Source organism: Salvelinus namaycush, chromosome 33 (assembly GCF_016432855.1).
Source record: "Salvelinus namaycush isolate Seneca chromosome 33, SaNama_1.0, whole genome shotgun sequence".
Lineage (NCBI taxonomy): Eukaryota > Metazoa > Chordata > Actinopteri > Salmoniformes > Salmonidae > Salvelinus > Salvelinus namaycush.
The window spans coordinates 6,153,703-6,175,217 of NC_052339.1; the positions used below are offsets into that span (position 1 = coordinate 6,153,703).

The following is a 21,515-nucleotide window of genomic DNA, read 5'->3' on the forward strand; positions in this document are numbered from 1 at the left end:
CTAACAATTTCACAACAACTACCTTATACACACAAGTAAAGGAATGAATAAGAATATGTACATAAAAATATATGAATGAGTGATGGCCGAACGGCATACGCAAGATGTAGTAGATGGTATAGAGTACAGTATATACATATGAGATGAGTAATGTAGGGTATGTAAACATTATATAAAGTGGCATTGTTTAAAGTGGCTAGTGATACATTTATTACATACATTTTTCCATTATTAAAGTGGCTAGAGTTGAGTCAGTATGTTGGCAGCAGCCACTCAATGTTAGTGATGGCTGTTTAATAACAGTCTGATGGCCTTGAGATAGAAGCTGTTTTTCAGTCTCTCGGTCCCCGCTTTGATGCACCTGTACTGATCTCGCCTTCCGGATGATAGCGGGGTAAACAGGCAGTGGCTCGGGTGGTTGTTGTCCTTGATGGTCTTTTTGGCCTTCCTGTGACATCGGGTGGTGTAGGTGTCCAGGTAATTTGCCCCCGGTGATGCGTTGTGCAGACCTCACTACCCTCTGGAGAGCCTTACGGTTGTGGGCGGAGCAGTTGCCGTACCAGGCGGTGATACAGCCCGACAGGATGTTCTCGATTGTGCATCTGTAAAAGTTTGAGTGTTTTTGGTGACAAGCCAAATTTCTTCAGCCTCCTGAGGTTGAAGAGGCGCTGCTGCGCCTCCTGAGGTTGAAGAGGCGCTGCTGCGCCTTCTTCACCACGCTGTCTGTGTGGGTGGACCATTTCAGTTTGTCCGTGATGTGTACGCCGAGGAACTTAAAACTTTCCACCTTCTCCACTACTGTCCCGTTGATGTGGATTGGGGACTGCTCCCTCTGCTGTTTCCTGAAGTCCACGATCATCTCCTTTGTTTTGTTGACATTGAGTGTGAGGTTATTTTCCTGACACCACACCCCAAGGGCCCTCACCTCCTCCCTGTAGGCTGTCTCATCGTTGTTGGTAATCAAGCCTACTACTGTAGTGTTGTCTGCAAACTTGATGATTGAGTTGGAGGCGTGCATGGCCACGCAGTCATGGGTGAACAGGGAGTACAGGAGAGGGCTCAGAACGCACCCTTGTGGGGCCCCAGTGTTGAGGATCAGCGGGGTGGAGATGTTGTTACCTACCCTCACCACCTGGGGGGCGGCCCGTCAGGAAGTCCAGGACCCAGTTGCACAGGGCGGGGTTGAGACCCAGGGTCTCAAACTTAATGATGAGTTTGGAGGGTACTTTGGTGTTAAATGCTGAGCTGTAGTCGATAAACAGCATTCTTACATAGGTATTCCTCTTGTCTAGATGGGTTAGGGCAGTGTGCAGTGTGATTGCGATTGCATCGTCTGTGGACCTATTGGGGCGGTAAGCAAATTGGAGTGGGTCTAGGGTGTCAGGTAGGGTGGAGGTGATATGGTCCTTGACTAGTCTCTCAAAGCACTTCATGATGACGGAAGTGAGTGCTACGGGGCGGTAGTCATTTAGCTCAGTTACCTTAGCTTTCTTGGGAACAGGAACAATGGTGGCCCTCTTGAAGCATGTGGGAACAGCAGACTGGAATAAGGATTTATTGAATATGTCCGTAAACACACCAGCCAGCTGGTCTGCGCATGCTCTGAGGATGCGGCTGGGGATGCCGTCTGGGCCTGCAGCCTTGCGAGGCTTAACACGTTTAAATGTTTTACTCACGTTGGCTGCAGTGAAGGAGAGCCCGCAGGTTTTGGTAGCGGGCCGTGTCAAGTGGCACTGTATTGTACTCAAACCCATTGTATAAGAGATTCTCCAAATTGAAATATTCCACGCATTTATATATAAATTTCAGTCATACTTTATCAAAAGCCTTTTCTAAGTTAGCTATGAATACCAGGCCTGGTTTCCCAGAATTTTCATAGTGTCCTATTGTCCTATTTGTCAAATCAAATCAAATGTATTTATATAGCCCTTCGTACATCAGCTGATATCTCAAAGTGCTGTACAGAAACCCAGCCTAAAACCCCAAACAGCAAGCAATGCAGGTGTAGAAGCACGGTGGCTAGGAAAAACTCCCTAGAAAGGCCAAAACCTAGGAAGAAACCTAGAGAGGTACCAGGCTATGAGGGGTGGCCAGTCCTCTTCTGGCTGTGCCGGGTGGAGATTATAACAGAACATGGCCAAGATGTTCAAATGTTCATAAATGACCAGCATGGTCAAATAATAATATTCACTGTAGTTGTCGAGGGTGCAGCACCTCAGGAGTAAATGTCGGTTGGCTTTTCATAGCCGATCATTAAGAGTATCTCCTGCGGTCTCTAGAGAGTTGAAAACAGCAGGTCTGGGACAGGTAGCACGTCCGGTGAACAGGTCAGGGTTCCATAGAACAGTTAAAACTGGAGCAGCAGCACGGCCAGGTGGACTGGGGACAGCAAGGAGTCATCATGTCAGGTCATCCTGAGGCATGGTCCTAGGGCACAGGTCCTCCGAGAGAGAGAAAGAAAGAGAGAAAGAGAATTAGAGAGAGCATACTTAAATTCACACAGGACACCGGATAAGACAGAAGAACTCCAGATATAACAAACTGACCCTAGCCCTCCGACACAAACTAATGCAGCATAAATACTGGAGGCTGAGACAGGAGGGGTCAGGAGACACTGTGGCCCCATCCGATGATACCCCCGGACAGGGCATAACAGGAAGGATAAAACCCCACCCACTTTGCCAAGGCACAGCCCCCACACCACTAGAGGGATATCTTCAACCACCAACTTACCATCCTGAGACAAGGCCGAGTATAGCCCACAAAGATCTCCGCCACAGCACAACCCAAGGGGGGGCGCCAACCCAGACAGGAAGATCACGTCAGTGACTCAACCCACTCAAGTGACGCACCCCTCCTAGGGACGGCATGAAAGAGCACCAGTAAGCCAGTGACTCAGCCCCTGTAATAGGGTTAGAGGCAGAGAATCCCAGTGGAGAGAGGGGAACCGGCCAGGCAGAGACAGCAAAGGCGGTTCGTTGCTCCAGAGCCTTTCCGTTCACCTTCACACTCCTGGGCCAGACTACACTCAATCATAGGACCTACTGAAGAGATGAGTCTTCAATAAAGACTTACAGGTTGAGACCGAGTCTGCGTCTCTCACATGGGTAGGCAGACCATTCCATAAAAATGGAGATCTATAGGAGAAAGCCCTGCCTCCAGCTGTTTGCTTAGAAATTCTAGTGACAATTAGGAGGCCTGCGTCTTGTCACCGTAGCGTACGTGTAGGTATGTACGGCAGGACCAACTCGGAAAGATAGGTAGGAGCAAGCCCATGTAACGCTTTGTAGGTTAACAGTAAAACCTTGAAATCAGCCCTTGCCTTAACAGGAAGCCAGTGTAGGGAGGCTAGCACTGGAGTAATATGATCAAATTTTGGGGTTCTAGTCAGGATTCTAGCAGCCGTATTTAGCACTAACTGAAGTTTATTTAGTGCTTTATCCGGGTAGCCAGAAAGTAGAGCATTGCAGTAGTCTAACCTAGAAGCAACAAAAGCATGGATTAATTTTTCTGCATCATTTTTGGACAGAAAATTTCTGATTTTTGCAATGTTACGTAGATGGAAAAAATCTGTCCTTGAAACAGTCTTGATCAGTTCGTCAAAAGAGAGATCAGGGTCCAGAGTAATGCCGAGGTCCTTCACAGTTTTATTTGAGACGACTGTACAACCATCAAGATTAATTGTCAGATTTAACAGAAGATCTCTTTGTTTCTTGGGACCTAGAACAAGCATCTCTGTTTTGCCCGAGTTTAAAAGTAGAACGTTTTCAGCCATCCACTTCCTTATGTCTGAAACACAGGCTTCTAGCGAGGACAATTTTGGGGCTTCACCATGTTTCATTGAAATGTACAGTTGTGTGTCATCCGCATAGCAGTGAAAGTTAACATTATGTTTTCGAATGACATCCCCAAGAGGTAAAATATATAGTGAAAACAATAGTGGTCCTAAAACGGAACCTTGAGGAACACCGAAATGTACAGTTGATTTGTCAGAGGACAAACCATTCACAGAGACAAACTGATATCTTTCCGACAGATAAGATCTAAACCAGGCCAGAACTTGTCCGTGTAGACCAATTTGGGTTTCCAATCTCTCCAAAAGAATGTGGTGATCGATGGTATCAAAGGCAGCACTAAGGTCTAGTAGCACGAGGACAGATGCAGAGCCTCGGTCTGACGCCATTAAAAGGTCATTTACCACCTTCACAAGTGCAGTCTCAGTGCTATGATGGGGTCTAAAACCAGACTGAAGCATTTCGTATACATTGTTTGTCTTCAGGAAGGCAGTGAGTTGCTGCGCAACAGCTTTTTCTAACATTTTTGAGAGGAATGGAAGATTCGATATAGGCCGATAGTTTTTTATATTTTCTGGGTCAAGGTTTGGCTTTTTCAAGAGAGGCTTTATTACTGCCACTTTTAGTGAGTTTGGTACACATCAGGTGGATAGAGAGCCGTTTATTATGTTCAACATAGGAGGGCCAAGCACATGAAGCAGCTCTTTAAGTAGTTTAGTTGGAATAGGGTCCAGTATGCAGGTTTGGTATGTCCAATGTATCATTCATGTAAAAAAGCTGTCTGATTAGGATGAATAATATTCAACAATAAAAAAAATATTCTGTGACCTACGCATTTTGCTAGTATTTTTCATCACAAAACTGAAGTGTAAGGGGCCTCCAATTTTTTTATGGACTGGATCTTTATATATTTACCACTTGGGTTCTGCCTCAGTAATAATGTAATCAGACCTTCTTGTTGAGTATCTGATAATCTACCAGTTTAATAGGAGTGGTTAAAACATGCTAAAAAACGGTCCTCTGAATACGGTACATCAAAAAAAGGTTTGGTATGCCATCCTGCCCTGGGGTTTTCCTGGACATAAAGGCTTTAATTGCACCAAGAAGTTCCTCCTCTCCTTTTTATAATATATTACACTTGATCTTTCTTGAATAAGTTCCTCCATTTCTTTTTGTTTTTCCTCAAACATATTCTGTGCCTCTATGGGAAAGTTTTTATTGCTATTTATCTGTCCCTCTATTTCATTATTTTGACCTAAATTGCTTTTGTTTTAAAGATGAGTAATTGAATTGCATGGCCTCTAAAGGCACATAGATGAATAAAACAGAAAGGGTATTTTCTCCAAGATTTGAGGGATGCGCACATGCTGCTCTTCTTTGTTGAGCGCTTAACAAAGAAACAGATACTTCTAGTTGCTTAATTTAGTTATTCATGCAACTTTAGTTGTGATACAAATGTTCGGCTATATGTTTTGATTTTTAATACATTGTAAGGCTGCATGATGCACCTCTAATGATGATTTGAAAAAAGTTGCATCAAAGGCATGCTTAGTTTTGAGAGGGTTGTACACACTTCATCAATGGAACTCTTTTGGTTTAATTAATTTATTACCATCGGAGCCCGCTGGTGTAACTGCTAAACTGCTTTCTGACTGTACACTGTACTGCATGATTGTAGCAGGTTTACTAATGCGTTAGTTCTATTAGTTCTAGTTGACTATGACATGACAACTACAGTATGTAGGCTGTGTATAGAATGGTGAAATGGTTTGGCTTGGAAAGGTTTTTTCGCCTGTTCAGACAGCTGTTGTGTTGTGCACTGGTGTCCACAATGGAAGGGAAAAGGTGAGAGGAGGAGAGCGTGTAGATAGTTACGAGAAGGAATTATATACAGTTGAAGTCGGAAGTTTACATACACCTTAGCCAAATAAATTTAAACTCCGTTTTTCACAATTCCTGAAATTTAATCCTAGTAAATATTCCTTGTCTTAGGTCAGTTAGGATCACCACTTTATTTTAAGAATGTGAAATGTCAGAATAATAGTAGAGAGAATGATTTAATATCAGCTTTTATTTATTTCCATCACATTTCAGGTGGGTCAGAAGTTTACATACACTTGATTAGTATTTGGTAGCATTGCCTTTAAATTATTTAACTTGGGTCAAACGTTTTGGGTAGCCTTCCACATGCTTCCCACAATAAGTTGGGTGAATTTTGGCCCATTCCTCTTGACAGAGCTGGTGTAACTGAGTCAGGTTTGTAGGCCTCCTTGCTCGCACACGCTTTTTCAGTTCTGCCCTCAAATTTTCTATAGGATTGAGGTCAGGGCTTTGTGATGGCCACTCCAATACCTTGACTTTGTTGTTCTTAAGCCATTTTGCCACAACTTTGGACGTATGCTTGGGGTCATTGTCCATTTGGAAGACCCATTTGTGACCAAGCTTTAACTTCCTGACTGATGTCTTGATATGTTGCTTCAATATATCCACATAATTTTCCTCCCTCATGATGCCATCTATTTTGGGAAGTGCACCAGTCCCTCCTGCAGCAAAGCACCCCGACAACATGATGCTGCCACCCCTGTGCTTCAAGGTTGGGATGATGTTCATCGGCTTGCAAGCCTCCCCCTTTTTCCTCCAAACATAAATATGGTAATTATGGCCAAACAGTTCTATTTTTGTTTCATCAGACCAGAGAACATTTCTCCAAAAAGTACGATCTTTGTCCCCATGTGCAGTTGCAAAACGTAGTCTGGCTTTTATGGCGGTTTTGGAGCAGTGGCTTATTCCTTGCTAAACGGCCTTTCAGGTTATGTCGATATAGGACTCGTTTTACTGTGGATATAGACACTTTTGTACCTGTTTCCTCCAGCATCGTCACAAGGTCCTTTGCTGTTGTTCTGGGATTGATTTGCAATTTTCGCACCAAAGTACGTTCATCTCTAGCAGACAGAACGTGTCTCCTTCCTGAGCGGTATGACAGCTGCGTGGGCCCATGGTGTTTATACCTGCGTACTATTGTTTGTACAGATGAACGTGGTACCTTCAGGCGTTTGGAAATTGCTCCCAAGGATGAACCAGACTTGTGGGGGTCTACAATTTTTTTTCTGAGGTCTTGGCTGATTTCTTTTGATTTTCCCATGATGTCAAGCAAAGAGGCACTGAGTTTGAAGGTAGGCCTTGAAATACATCCACAGGTACACCTCCAATTGACTCAAATGATGTCAATTAGCCTATCAGAAGCTTCTAAAGCCATGACATCATTTTCTGGAATTTTCCAAGCTGTTTAAAGGCACAATCAACTTAGTGTATGTACACTTCTGACCCACTGGAATTGTGATACAGTGAATTATAAGTGAAATAATCTGTCTGTAAACAGATTGTTGGAAAAATGACTTGTGTCGTGCACAAAGTAGATGTCCTAACCGACTTGCCAAAACTATAGTTTGTTAACAAGACATTTGTGGAGTGGTTGAAAACAAGTTTTAATGACTCCAACCTAAGTGTATGTAAACTTCCGACATCAACTGTAAACAACAAGTAAAGTGATCATGCTGTTTTTATGTGGCTGCTATGAAAGTGAACTGTTTGCGTGTGATAAGAGGTGTATTCATTGCGGCGATTCTGTTAAAACATTTCTTAAACTGAAGGAAACGGAACAAAATGGGGAAAAACATATTACACCCTAGATCAGCTAGATGCTGAGTGTGCAAGGCGGTATTGAATGTGTCACTGTCTGTCACCTTGATTACTCAAAATTCTCCCGACCTGTGCACCTACGTTGCAAACTTTCATTCACAGGCTAGGTTGTAGGAACCTCATGATGGGTACAGGGAACATTTTTGTATCATGTAGTAGCATAAACCTACCGCTGTTACATTGAGCTTGGTGAACAGAATATGAATGACAGTCATCCAGTATGCTGTAATAGAAATAAGGCCATGCTCATCAAAAAAGAAATCATCCTACATCATCTTAAATGGCACCGACAGCCACTGCCATAGATGCTAATGCTAAGCCATAGCGCAATACACAAATCCAGGTTTTCTGACTAGTCTGGAGCATAGGCCACTTTCTAGGTATGCATGAGATGTAGAACATTTGTAATTAAAGTGACTAGTACCATTGAGAGAAAAAAAATAGGTAGCAGTTTCCTCAGACAAGGCCCGCTGCTGTGCAAGTTAAACACACTTTTGAAAGTTATATCGGTAAATCTACTCTAATCAATTGATTGAATACATTTAATGTGTTAGTTAAACATTTATTAATGTTAACAATTGCATGTTAATTAATATATGCTTATTTTGAAGTGTTGCCTAGCCTCTTTAATGGTGTTCCCTCCCCTGCCCCAGTCCTGCGGTGTCTGGGCATCCCTGCCAGGGTGATCACCAACTTCAACTCCGCCCACGACAACACAGGGAACATAATCACAGATCTCGTCTTCAACTCAGTGGGAAATGTACTTGAACTGAACGAGCGCCTTACCAGAGACTCAATCTGGTAGTTATATTTCTGCTTATCCATTTGTACTGAATGAAAATGAAATCCCAGAACGTAGTTTTCTATAATTCTATCTTTCACTGTATGTACTGTAAAAACAGTTTAGTCATAGCATGGTTGGGGGTAAAATGGACTAGATGTCCCTGTTATCTTTAAATCATTGGTTCGTGCTCCAAGAAGAAAATGATTGTGCAGGATCCCAGACAGTGTATCTGAGTGGTGAAGGATGCCAGATAGTGTACCTGAGTGGTGCAGGATGCCAGATAGTGTTCCTGGTGGGTGCAGGATACCAGATAGTGTTCCTGATGGCTGCAGGATGTCAGATAGTGTTTGTGAAAGGTGTGCATTGTCTCCACAGGAACTACCACTGCTGGAACGAGGCTTACTTGTCCAGACTTGACCTCCCTGCACACCAGGACTTAGGTGGCTGGCAGGTGGTGGATTCCACCCCCCAGGAAACCAGTGATGGTAGGAAAGAAATTAGGATGATGGGAGAGAGAGACCTAATTTTCACTTCAGTTTACACATTTTGTATGCTTAGAATGGGCGTCAAAATTGCATAATCAAATTAATGAAAACGCAGCCATTTAAGATATAGTGTGTTCCATGATAATTTGCACCCTTGATAACCACTGGGCGAAATAAATACAAATACTGAGCTATATTGTATGCAAACACATTACATTGTTGTATACTAATACAATTGCTCAGCGACAGAGATTTTGTTTAACAAGTAATACAAAACAATCTAAAAAAGATAGGGGTCAAAATGATTGGCATCCCTGTTTTCAATACTCCAGCACCCTCCCATTGTGAGGATAACGCCACTGAGCCTTTTTCTGCAAGGTTTTATGAGATTGGAGAACAAACACGTTGGGAGTGATCTTAGACCACCATTCCGCGATAAAGAATCTCTCCAGATCCTTGATATCTTTCGTCTGCCCTCTTCAAATCAAACCACAGGTTGATTTTGTTCTCAATTAACCAATTGTTTGTGGATTTTAATTAGTGCTTGGGATTATTGTCTTGCTGGAAGATCCACTTGCAGCCAAGTGTCAGCCTCATGGCAGAAGCAACCAGGTTTTTGGATAAAATATCCTGGTACTTGGTAAAGTCCATGATGACATTAACCTTAAAGGCCCCAGGACCAGTGGAAGCAAAATAGTCCCCAAAACATTAAAAATCCACCACTTCATTTTACCATAGGTATGAGGTACTTTTATGCATATGCTTCTGTTTTTCAACACCAAGCCCACCACTGGTGTGCGTGGCCAAAGAGCTTCATTTTCATGTCATCTGACCATAGCGCTGTTTCCAACCATGTGCCAATGCCATTTATTAAACTCTAGGTGGTGCTACTGTTTGGTCAGATGACATGAAAATAGAGCTCGTATTTTCTCTTTCTCTAAGCAATTGTATTAGTATAATATATATATATCTTTTTTTATACAGTAGCTCAGTATTTGCATTAGATTAATTTATTTTATTCAGTATTTTTTGCTCATCTTTATTAAGGGTGCCAATAATTATGGACCCCACTGTATATTTTTTCATCTGAAATTAATGGTCTTGGGCCCTTTCTGTTCTCATACTTTTAAAACATTTACTTAAGAATGTGTTTTGTTGCAAAACAAGATCTCCAACACACTTGTTTCATACCAAAACACACTATATCCAGAGCCATGTGTTTAGAGAGTTGGGACATTGAGGTTTCTGCATTATGATGCCTTCACATAACACTCAAATATTCTATGGCAGCCATGTTAGCTCCCAAATGATCATTATGTAATAGTCCCAGTTCTTGTTTGTCTCTAATGATTTTTAATCTTAAAAGATGAAACACATTTTGTACGTCTTCACCATATCTGTGATTATTTCAGCAGATGTTATTATTTCCTAAAGTTATGAAGTATGCGGCTTTAGATTTTGAAAGATTGCACAGAAACAGTGGATAACTGTTTTATCCCCCTGAATCCAACAATGTAGTTGAAATGATAGTGATGTCAAATGTTTTGGGGAAACATGTTGGTTTGTTATTGAGAACACTGGACAAAATAGTAGAGTGCAGGCCTACATAATGGCATTTATATTCAAGAAAGTGTCTGAATGTAGCTGTTGACACAGGCTATAGACTTGAAAAAAAACTGAAGAGGAAACAAAAACCGGGAAATCAGTTACCAGTCTAATAGTATTGAAATTGACAGCATCGCTAGTCCTTTGCCCATGCTTTGACCAGGGGCCCATTCTGGTAGTTGACGACAAGGCAGGCAAAGGTGTAGAGCTGGTTGATGCTTCCAGTGATGGTGAGAGGGATGACAGTGTCAAACAGCTTGTGCTCCTTCTCTCTGCAAATCAGCTGCTACACAGGGACCATCAGCCTAGATGTATTGCGTCTCCCTGACTTCTGCTGCTGGCGTCTGTGCTCTCTTTCAGAGGAAAGCTGGTCTGTAGACCTTACGCCCTGTCGCCCTTACGCCCTGTCGTCCACAAGGAAACCTTTGTCCACCCTTGTGGCCATCGCTGGTTTCAGCAGAGAAACGATGTCGGACTGTTTCAGGATCTCCTTCTCACTGACAGAGCCTCCATATAGGGCTGAAACAAAGAAATGTGTTAAGAAAATGTGCCCAATGTTGTCACGATGCAGCTCACAGTCCGCTGGTGGATGTTGAATCTGTGGGCCAGATCCCTCTGCTTCAGACTCAGTGAAAGATGAGTCATGAAAAGGAAAAACTTGTCTGTGGGCTGCAGGGATTGTGACTGATGGAAAAAAGGGATTAAGATGCATTACTATGCAAAATTATAACTAAAATTATCAGCCCTACAGATTGCAGATAAATATGGTAATTCCAAATCAGAATTACATCACCTCTGTTTGCTAGAGACATTTGTGAGTCATCAGTGCCCAAAAAAGGAGTCTCTGTCAAAGGTTTTGGGTTATCCAGCAGGACAATGACCCAAAACACACATCAGAAAGCACCCATGAATGGTTCAAGAAGAAAAGCTGGACTATTTGGGAGTGGCCAGTGTTGAGTCCAGATCTGAATCCCATCAAAAATCTATGGCGAGAACTGAAAACAGCAGTTGGTGGAAGGCATCCCTAAAATATTGTAGAATTGGAGCAGTTTGCAGCAGTTTTAGGGATCCAATAAAAGGTGCAGCAAGCTCATTGATGTCCACAGGAAGCATTTGTTGGCAGTTATCTGGCCAAACCCTCTGCAACCAGGTATTAGCTCTTGGGTGATATTAATTTTGTCCATGTCATTTCACCAAATAGTTTTTTCAATTTAACCTTTACTTAATACCCATCCTGGATCCGGGAGCATCCTCATCAAAAAAGCTGACTAGCATAGCCTAGCCTACTGGGACAGGGATATCATATAATATAATTTTCATGAAATCACAAGTCCAATACAGCAAATGAAAGATAAACATCTTGTGAATCCAGCCATCATTTCCGATTTTTAAAATGTTTTACAGCGAAAACACAATATGTATTTCTATTAGCTAACCACAATAGCCAAAGACTCAACCGCATATTTTCACCATGTTTCTACCGCATAGGTAGCTATCACAAAACCGACCAAATAGAGATATAATTAGTCACTAACCAAGAAACAACTTCATCAGATGACAGTCTTATAACATGTTATACAATACATTTATGTTTTGTTCGAAACATTTGCATATTTGAGGTATAAATCCTAGTTTTACATTGCAGCTACCATCACAAATAGCACCGAAGCAGCCAGAATAATTACAGAGAGCAACGTGAAATACTTAAATACTCATCATAAAACATTTATGAAAAATACATGGTGTACAGCAAATGAAAGATAAACATCTTGTGAATCCAGCCAATATTTCCTATTTTTTAAGTGTTTTACAGCGAAAACACAATATAGAATTATATTAGCTTACCACAATAGCCAAACACACAAACGCATTTATTCACCGCAAGGATAGCTTTCGCAAAAACCAGCAAAAGATATAAAATGAATCACTAACCTTGAACAACTTCATCAGATGACAGTCTTATAACATCAGGTTATACACTTATGTTTTGTTAGAAAATGTGCATATTTAGAGCTGCAAACCGTGGTTATACATTGTGAATATGTAGCAACATTTCCCCAGAATGTCCGGAGCTGTTTTGGACACTCACCTAATCTGACCAAAGAACTCATCATAAACTTTACATAAAAATACTTGTTGTATGGCAAATGAAAGATACACTGGTTCTTAATGCAACTGCCGTGTTAGATTTTAAAAATAACTTTACCATAACATACAGCTTGCGTTATTACGAGACAGCGCTCACCAAAACGGCGGAGAATAGGAATCAACATTTTCCACAGAAATACAAAATAACATCATAAATTGTTCTTACTTTTGCTGAGCTTCCATCAGAATGTTGTGCAAGGAGTCCTTGGTCCAGAATAAATCGTTGTTTGGTTTTAGAATGTCCTTTTCTTCTGTCGAATTCGCGCCACAATGCTAGCCAAGGTTGATAACGTTCCCATCTTCTCTCGACGCAAAGAAAGGAAAACTCCAAAAGTCCCAATAAACGTTGAATAATCTGATAAAACTCGGTTGAAAAAACCTACTTTACGATGTTATTATCACATGTATCAAATAAAATCAGAGCCGGAGATATTCACCGTGTAAACCGAACGCTTATCAGAAGACAATGTCGAGGTACTTCGCGCGCCTTGGTAGACAAAGAAAATTCCTGACCTGCCACTCCAAAAGCTCTCATTCGACCTCAGATCAAGCTAGACACCCCATTCCACCTTCCACTGCCTGTTGACATCTAGTGGAAGCGGTATGAAGTGCATGCATATCGATAAATATAAGGCAATTGAATAGGCAGGCCCTGAAACAGAGCCTCGTTTTCAGATTTTTCACTTCCTGCATGGAAGTTTGCTGCAAAATGAGTTCTGTTTTACTCACAGACATAATTCAAACAGTTTTAGAAACTTCTGAGTGTTTTCTATCCAATAGTAATAATAATATGCATATTGTATGATCTATAAAAGAGTACGAGGCCGTTTCATTTGGGCACGATTTTTTCAAAAGTGAAAACAGCGCCCCCCTATTGACAAGAAGTTTTAAACAAATTTTTGAAGAAATTGGGATTTATTTATAAAAAGTGCAAGGGTGCCAATATTGTACAGGCAATTCTTAAAATTAATAAAATGGCTCTGAAAAGCATTGATTGTGTCACGTTCCTGACCTGTTTTCTGTTGTTTGTATGTGTTTAGTTGGTCAGGGTGTGAGTTGGGGTGGGTATTCTATGTGTTGTGTTTCTAGGTTGGGGTTAATGTGTTGCCTGATATGGTTCTCAATTAGAGGCAGGTGTTTGACGTTTCCTCTGATTGAGAACCATATAAAGGTAGGCTGTTCACACTGTTTGTTTGTGGGTGGTTGTCTTCCGTGTCTGTGTCTGTGCACCACACGGGACTGTTTCGTTTGTTCGTTCGTTTGTGTAGTCTGTACCTGTTCATGCGTTCTTCGTGTATATGTAAGTTCGTTTGTTCAGGTCTGTCTACATCGTTTATTTGTTTTGTAGTTTATTCAAGTATTTTCGTGTTTCGTCTTTACTTTAATAAATATCATTATGTCTAATTACCACGCTGCACATTGGTCCTCTGATCCTTCTCGCCTCTCCTCGTCTGAGGAGGAGGAAGAAGTAGACGATCGTTACAGATTGCATCTTGAAAATGTCCCAATGCCCTGATAATTAATACAATCCGTTTCCAATTGCATTGCTATATTCTCCAAAAATGCTAGCCAATATATTCTAGACAATGCTAAATAACCAGCTAACAAAACATCAAAACAGTTTGGATGAAATAACAGCACACTGGGGAAGTCGAAAATAAGCAAACATTTTTGAAACGTGAACTAACCTTTTAAAAGTCAAACATACAGGGTCATGGGTTGTTGATATTGTTTTTGCAGGATATTTCCGCTGTGGACCTTGCTCTGTCAAAGCCATCAAGGAAGGAATGCTCGGCTATCAATTTGATGCCCCGTTTGTGTTCGCTGAGGTAAAACAATACGTCTTCTTTATGCTTGACCGGTAACACTTTGTTGAATGTTCAGCCATAATGCCTTCATCGTCACTCTATGCCATTATGAAGCAAAACACAGTTATGCTTTGTAACTTGCAATACATTTTATTTAATTAAAATCAATCATAATATTCACATTTATCTCTTTCTTTTAACCTCAGGTGAATAGCGACGTTTACAAATACAAGCTAAATACACAAACTGGGAAAACTGAGTTACTAAGCGTAGACACAACTTATGTCGGCCAGAAACTCCTGACGAAGTCCATTGGTGGAAACAATTATGAGCCAAGGGACATTACAGAGACGTACAAATACCCAGAAGGTATGTGGCACCTGGACAAAAGAGTAGGCTGGCAAGGGTGCAACTGCACGTTTAAAGTTTGTTATTGGCAGTTTGCAAAGTGTCACATGAAACTAATGCAACAAGAATGACTTTGCCATTACTGCTTTTCAAATTAATTTGCAAAAATATAAACGCAACATGCAACATTTTCAATGATTTTACTGAGTTACAGTTCATGTAAGGAAATCAGTCAATTTAAATAAATGTATTAGGCCTTAATCTATGGATTTCAAATGACTGGGCAAGAGCGCAGCCATGGGGAGCCAGGCCCAGCCAATGAGAATGAGTTTTTCCCCAAAAAAGGGCTTTAATACAGACAGAAATACTCCTTAGTTTCATCTGTTGTCAGGGTGGCTGGCCTCAGAAGAAGCCAGATGTGGAGGTCCTGGGCTGTACAGTATATACAGTATATTCCTATAGGTGAAATAAAATTGCCAATGAGTTTCATATCAGTCCCATGTTTGTTTTTTTAAGGAGTGGGGCAGTCCCACTCCTCTCATATTTTTCTGTCTATTGTATTTGATAGAGAGAAAAGAAAGAAGAGAGTTGCTAAAATAGCAGTGGGCGGGATTCAAACCCTTGCTGCAGCGATATATGTGTTCTGAAGAGAGCGGTTTAGATCACTAGACAACCAGAGGCCACCAGTCCCATGTTAACTCTATTCCCCTCCAACTACCCACACACGCACAGGCAGTAGTAAAGATAAGGAGACCATGAAGAATGCAGAGAGAACCTACAGGACGCATATGCAATATGACGACGAGCAGGGCGTGGAGATGACGCTGGAGATCCCGCAGGAGCGTGTGAAGATTGGCCAGAACTTCCAGATGGCTGTGGTCTTCAGGAACCTGAGTGAAGACACACGCACCATCCATGGCTTCCTGGTCGGCTCCACCATCTACTACACCAACATCCAAAGGGCTCAGTTCAAGCAGGAAACCTTTGACGTCACTCTGCACCCCATGGAGAGTGAGTAGAAACCAGGGTGACCCTTTACATGCGTACTGTACTGTAGATATTTTTGGGCTTGTCTACATGTATCACAACTTTGTATGATAGTCCTGCAAAGCTTTCAGACGCCTCCTGAAATAAAATCCTCAACTGCTTATAGAAAATGCTTTGCAGTCCTTTTACAGCTTCATGGCACCGTCCTGTTTCAGCAGGTATGTGTGTATGTATTGTATTGTAAGAGATTGTGAGGTAACGATGGGATACTCTCTAGTACTTACCTCAAAAGACTTTACAGGTAACAACCTGGTACCAAATGGTAAGCAACAGTGAGTCCCAAATAATCAACATATTAATTATCAGGTAATAATTATAAAAGTTATGTTCTGCCAAACATACACTCCTGTTGTTGATTGAATTTGTTTCGTTGTCAAAACTCTGTCTCCCTAAAACCAACAGCGTCGAGGATACAGGTGGTCGTGCTGGCCCAGAACTACATGCCCCAGCTGGGTTGCCAATCCAGCCTCCGCTTCGTGGTGACGGCCAAGAGCATGGAGAACAACCAGGACATGATGGCCATACAGATAGTGAACCTGAAAGGCCCCGAGCTGGCCTTTGCGGTGGGTCTGGAACTTTCAATAGTCCTCTTTATTAGGATGTATTTCCTTCCTCCCTTAAAGGGATAGTTCGCCCAAATAAAAAAATAACATCTTGGTTTCTTTACCCTGTCAGCAGTAATTTGGTGACAGTGACCAGGTACACAAAACCAAATCATGGATCGCTTTCTTACGTTGTCCATAGACTGCTGACATGGTAAGGAAAACTGTCATTTTGTAATTTGAGGGAACTATCCATTAAAGATTTCCATAAAAGTATATGTGAAACATATTTCATTTTTCCCCAAGAGCTAATGTAGTAGTGTACCCAATTAAAGCCTTATTTGTGCTGCTGGAGTGCTGCATCTCTCCTCGCCTTTGATCAAGCAGCCATTCCGAAAAACATCCATGCTCCCAACGCAGGGGAGTTGATAATCTCTAGATTATTATATTTTCTTATATCACCATAGATTGTTGTGAATGGACTATCTCTATTGAACAGATCAGTGGACCAGCGAAGGTGAACCAGGAGGTATATGTCAAGGTGGAGTTCACCAACCCGTTCCCATTCAGCCTGCATGACGTGAGGATGGCCATGCAAGGGCAAAATTTAATCTCATACCGGGAAAGGTTGTACAGGTAAGAGGATTTACAACTCCAAGACCTCACATCATGATGATGTTCACACTTACATTAGTCTCACATTCACAAAAACAGATGTAGTCTGTTTAGTATGCCAATCTTTGTGTGTGTGTGTGTGTGTGTGTGTGTGTGTGTGTGTGTGTGTGTGTGTGTGTGTGTGTGTGTGTGTGTGTGTGTGTGTGTGTGTGTGTGTGTGTGTGTGTGTGTGTGTGTGTGTGTGTGTGTGTGTGTAGTGAGATCGCTACCGGCGCCTCCATCACCTGGATGGAGTCCTCTGTCCCTACGAGGTCTGGGAATACAATGATCTATGCTGTCCTGGACTGCTCAGTCCTTGGGAATGTGCAAGGCAATTGGGCCATCAGCATCCAGGCCTGATCATTGCCCAGGAAGCCCTTCCCACCTGCTAATCGCCTGCCATCGACCAGAGAACCACGGATGAATAGAGGCTCTTGTGTAGATTTGAAAGGATTTGATTGCTGGATAAGCAATTCCATCTAGCCTATGAGAGGGTGAGGGCAAGCAAATAACATACCCCTCACGGAAAAAACACATGATTCACAGGTGAAATTTCCACCTGAGAAATCATGTGAAACCATGTTTTTTTGGAACACTGAAGTTTACATGTGGATTTTACATGTGATCACATAACCTTTCACGTGAATATTTTTCAAATGAGATTCCACAGATGATGCCCTGCAAACAAAATTGAGTCGTTAGGATACACACAAACAGTGCTTTTAACATACAGTGTTTTCAACGCACATATTTGACACACATGATTACATTGTGTATGTATATTTATACAGTAATTATTATTCAACATGTCCTCAGCTGGGTTTTGAACTCACAAACTCTTGGTTCACGGCATCCCGACCTTCCTGCTACACCATCAAGTCGGTGTCAATTACAGATTGAACCTGTATTCCTCCACTTTGGGTTTAAGTCAAGTAAATATTAGCTTTGTTAAAAATACACTATTATAAAAAACCATTATAGTTATCATAGTGATTCAGGAGTAACATTAAACAGAATAATATCCCCCACAAACAGTAGACAACTATTCAGAAAACTATACTTATTCTGAAATAACTGTATGAAATATATGGTGAGAGAATAATCGGATTAACTAAAATAGAAGTGCAGATGGCACTCTTTTGCTAAGTGCAGACAGGTATTATAGGTAATGAATGTGTAGAGGAATGCTATAGACTTTGATGGGCAGCAGAAAGATCAGCGTAACCCAGAAGTTGTACATTCTAATCCCAGGTGGGGTCATATTGAAAAGTCACTACTAAGTGATCATGTCAAATGTAATCATGTTGTCATTGATTAAATATTTTGTACACTATTTTAGCTAAATAGTGTACCATTTACTTTAAAACCCACATATCATTTGATTCCCTTGCACAAAAATACATGCAAAATCACAGTATCATCACTTAAACTGCATGTCGACTCTAAACATCCTGTGTAAACTTGCAGTTGTTGACGCAGGTTTTTCATAAAAGTTAACCCTTCACTAGTGTTACCAAAGACTCTCATGGACGAAAAACGTTCAAAAGTTATGATCTATATGGATATGATGGATAGAGTTTTTAATGCATTCTAATTAGATTACATTTATATCTCAGGGATTTAATTTGGTTTCGAATCAGCCGACTCAGATTCGGTTTCTGTTATTTTCGATATTACAAACCTTTGCTGACTGTAAATTTCTCATACAATCATGACCTTCAATTTAATCAACGGTCCAGTGTTATCTGCAGTAGATTTTAATCAAGCAGAAAAGGTGCTGCATTTACAGAAGCAATGCGTATTTGGGAAACAACGTGAAACATTTTTCTTTGGACTGGGATTTTGGTTGCCAAAACATTGCACTTCACCCAACTATTAACCTTCGATAAGTCATTTAATTGTATAATGTAAAAAATAAAAAATAAATCACAATGTAAAGCCGTATGTGGGCACCATTCCTCAGTTATTTTGTTTGATAGGTTTTTGTATAACCAGTAATATTGGAAAACCGTAAATTTTGGCTTTGCATCAAACTAAACATTTTAATTCACTGCCATTAACTGTTTATAACATTTCAGCTGTGCACTGCTTTTGATTAACAATAAAATCATTTTAAAAATCAATGCTGTTGTCACACTATTACATCTTTTTGAATCATTTAGTATTTTAAAACTTTTCCGGATGGAGTGGGATAAAGTAAACAGGCCACCCTTAACTGCCAATATCCTTGTTATGTTCACTGGTCCCATTTCATAAAAAAATTCTAAAACACCTTACAAACACTCCAACCTTTTTATGACCAAAATAAAAAATGGGCTTGCACATAGTGCTAAAAAACTTTCAGACCGTCAACTAGACACAAGTTCCATATTAACCACTGTAAATGAATTTGAGGAAGCGCAAAAAAATATAACTATTCATTCAAATAAGTGCAGTAATAGCTAACTTTTACTTCAGTCTTAAATCAGTAACATTATAGCAGGCTGGGATGAGATCCTATTAGACAGTGTTCATCAGTCTCTGATGTTCCAGGAATGGGTTTTATATCTATGGTTCCAGGAGATACCTTTATTTTACCAGGGAAGACATATTGAGACCTAAATCTCTGTTTCAAATGTGCTCTGCAAACCACAACACCAATTTCACACATTATACACAAAATATAAATATAGTACATTCTGAAAGTATTCAGACCCCTTCACTTTTTAGACATTTTGTTTTACGTCACAGCCTTTTTCTAAACATTATCAAATAGATTTTTTTATCTCATCAATCTACACACAATAGCCCATAATGACAAAGTAAAAACAGGTTTTTAGAAAATGCTGCTAATTTATATTTAAAAAATAAAACTGTAATATCACACTTGCATAAGTATTCAGACCCTTTACTCAGTACTTTGTTGAAGCACCTCTGGCAGTGACTACAGCCTTGAGTCTTCTTGGGTATGATCCTACAATCTTGGCACACCTGTATTTGGGGAGTTTCTCCCATTCTTCTCTGCAGATCCTCTCAAGCTCTGTCAGGTTGGATGGGGAATGTTGCTGCACAGCTATTTTCAGCTCTCGCCAGAGATGTTCGATTGGATTCAAGTCCAGGCTCTGGCTGAACCACTCAAGGATATTCAGAAACTCCTGTGTTGTCTTGGCTTTGTGGTTAGGGTCGTTGTCCTGTAGGAAGTTGAAGCTTAACCCCAGTCTGAGGTCCTGAGCACTCTAGAGCAGGTTTTCATCAAGGATCACTCTATACTTCACTCCGTTCATCTTTGCCTTGATCCTGACTAGTCTCCCAGTCCCTGCCACATCTTCACATCATGATGCTGCCAACAGCATGCTTCACCGTAGGTATGGTGCCAGGTTTCCTCCAGAAGTGGCGCTTGGAATTCAGGCCGGAGTTCCATCTTGGTTTCATCAGACCAGATAATCTTGTTTCTCATGGTCTGAGAGTCTTTAGGCGCCTTTTAGCAAACTCCAAGCAGGCTGTCATGTGCCTTTTACTGAGGATTGGCCTCCGTCTGGCCACTCTACCATAAAGGCCTGATTGGTGGTGCTGCCAAGATAGTTGTCCTTCTGGAAGGTTCTCCCATCTCCACAGAACTGTGTTCTTGGGGAACTTCAATGCTCCAGAAATGTTTTTGTGCCCTTTCCCAGATCTGTGCTTCCACACAATTCTGTCTCGGAGCTGTATGGAAAGTTTCTTCAACCTCATGGCTTGGTTTTTGCTCTGACATGCACTGTCAACTGTGGGACAATACAGCATATAGACAGGTGTGTGCCATTCCAAGTCATGTCCAATAAAATTAATTTACCACAGGTGGACTCCAATCAAGTTGTAGAAGCATCTCAAGGATTACCAATGGAAACAGGATGCACCTGAGCTCAATTTCGATTCTCATAGCAAAAGGTCTGAATACTTATGTAAATAAGGTATTCCTGTATGTTTATTTTTATACATTTCCCAAAATGTATAAAAACCTGTTTAGACTTTGTCATTGTGGGGTATTGTGTGTAGATTGATGAGGAGAAAATATCTTTAATCATTTTTAGAATAAGGCTGTAACGTAATAAAATGTGGGAAAAGTCAAGGGGTCTGAATACTTTCCGAAGGCACTGTATATAAGTAGTGAAGAGTTGTAAAGGGGAAAACTAGTCAGTTGTACAACTGAATGCCTTCAACTGAAATGTGTCTTCCGCATTTAACCCAACCCCTCTGTATCAGAGAGGTGCGGGGGGGCTGCATTAAATTGACATCCACGTCTTCGGCGCCCGGGGAACAATGGGTTAACTGCCTTGCTCAGGGGCAGAACAACAGATTATTACCTTGTCAGCTCGGGGATTCGATCCAGCAACCTTGAATTTTAGGACCCCTTTAGGTATCCCATTTTTTTTATCAAATATTGAAGTTGGCCTTTACTACTATAGCCCATAAAAATGCACTGAATAACATATTCATGAATGGCAAAAAAAAGAAAGTCTCAAAATAAATCATAAGGAATAAGGTTTTGAAGTGTCTCTCCGATATCTAGGAGATATAATATAATATCATATATAATATATATAATATGATGGGGGTCAATCGACTCTATGGGGTTAATAACCAAA

General features: G+C 41.0%; 1 protein-coding gene across 1 annotated transcript in view; it reads left to right on the forward strand.

Moving 5' to 3' along the window:
- LOC120027650 (coagulation factor XIII A chain-like) overlaps nt 1-16,900 on the forward strand; it is a 39,125-nt gene extending 22,225 nt beyond the window's left edge. The window contains exons 7-13 of the mRNA XM_038972645.1: nt 8,147-8,294; nt 8,653-8,762; nt 14,256-14,344; nt 14,530-14,692; nt 15,404-15,682; nt 16,121-16,281; nt 16,760-16,900. Of these exons, the coding sequence (XP_038828573.1) occupies nt 8,147-8,294; nt 8,653-8,762; nt 14,256-14,344; nt 14,530-14,692; nt 15,404-15,682; nt 16,121-16,281; nt 16,760-16,900 (1,091 nt within the window). The remainder of the gene's footprint in view (nt 1-8,146; nt 8,295-8,652; nt 8,763-14,255; nt 14,345-14,529; nt 14,693-15,403; nt 15,683-16,120; nt 16,282-16,759) is intronic.
- The last annotated feature ends 4,615 nt before the right edge of the window (nt 16,901-21,515 follow it).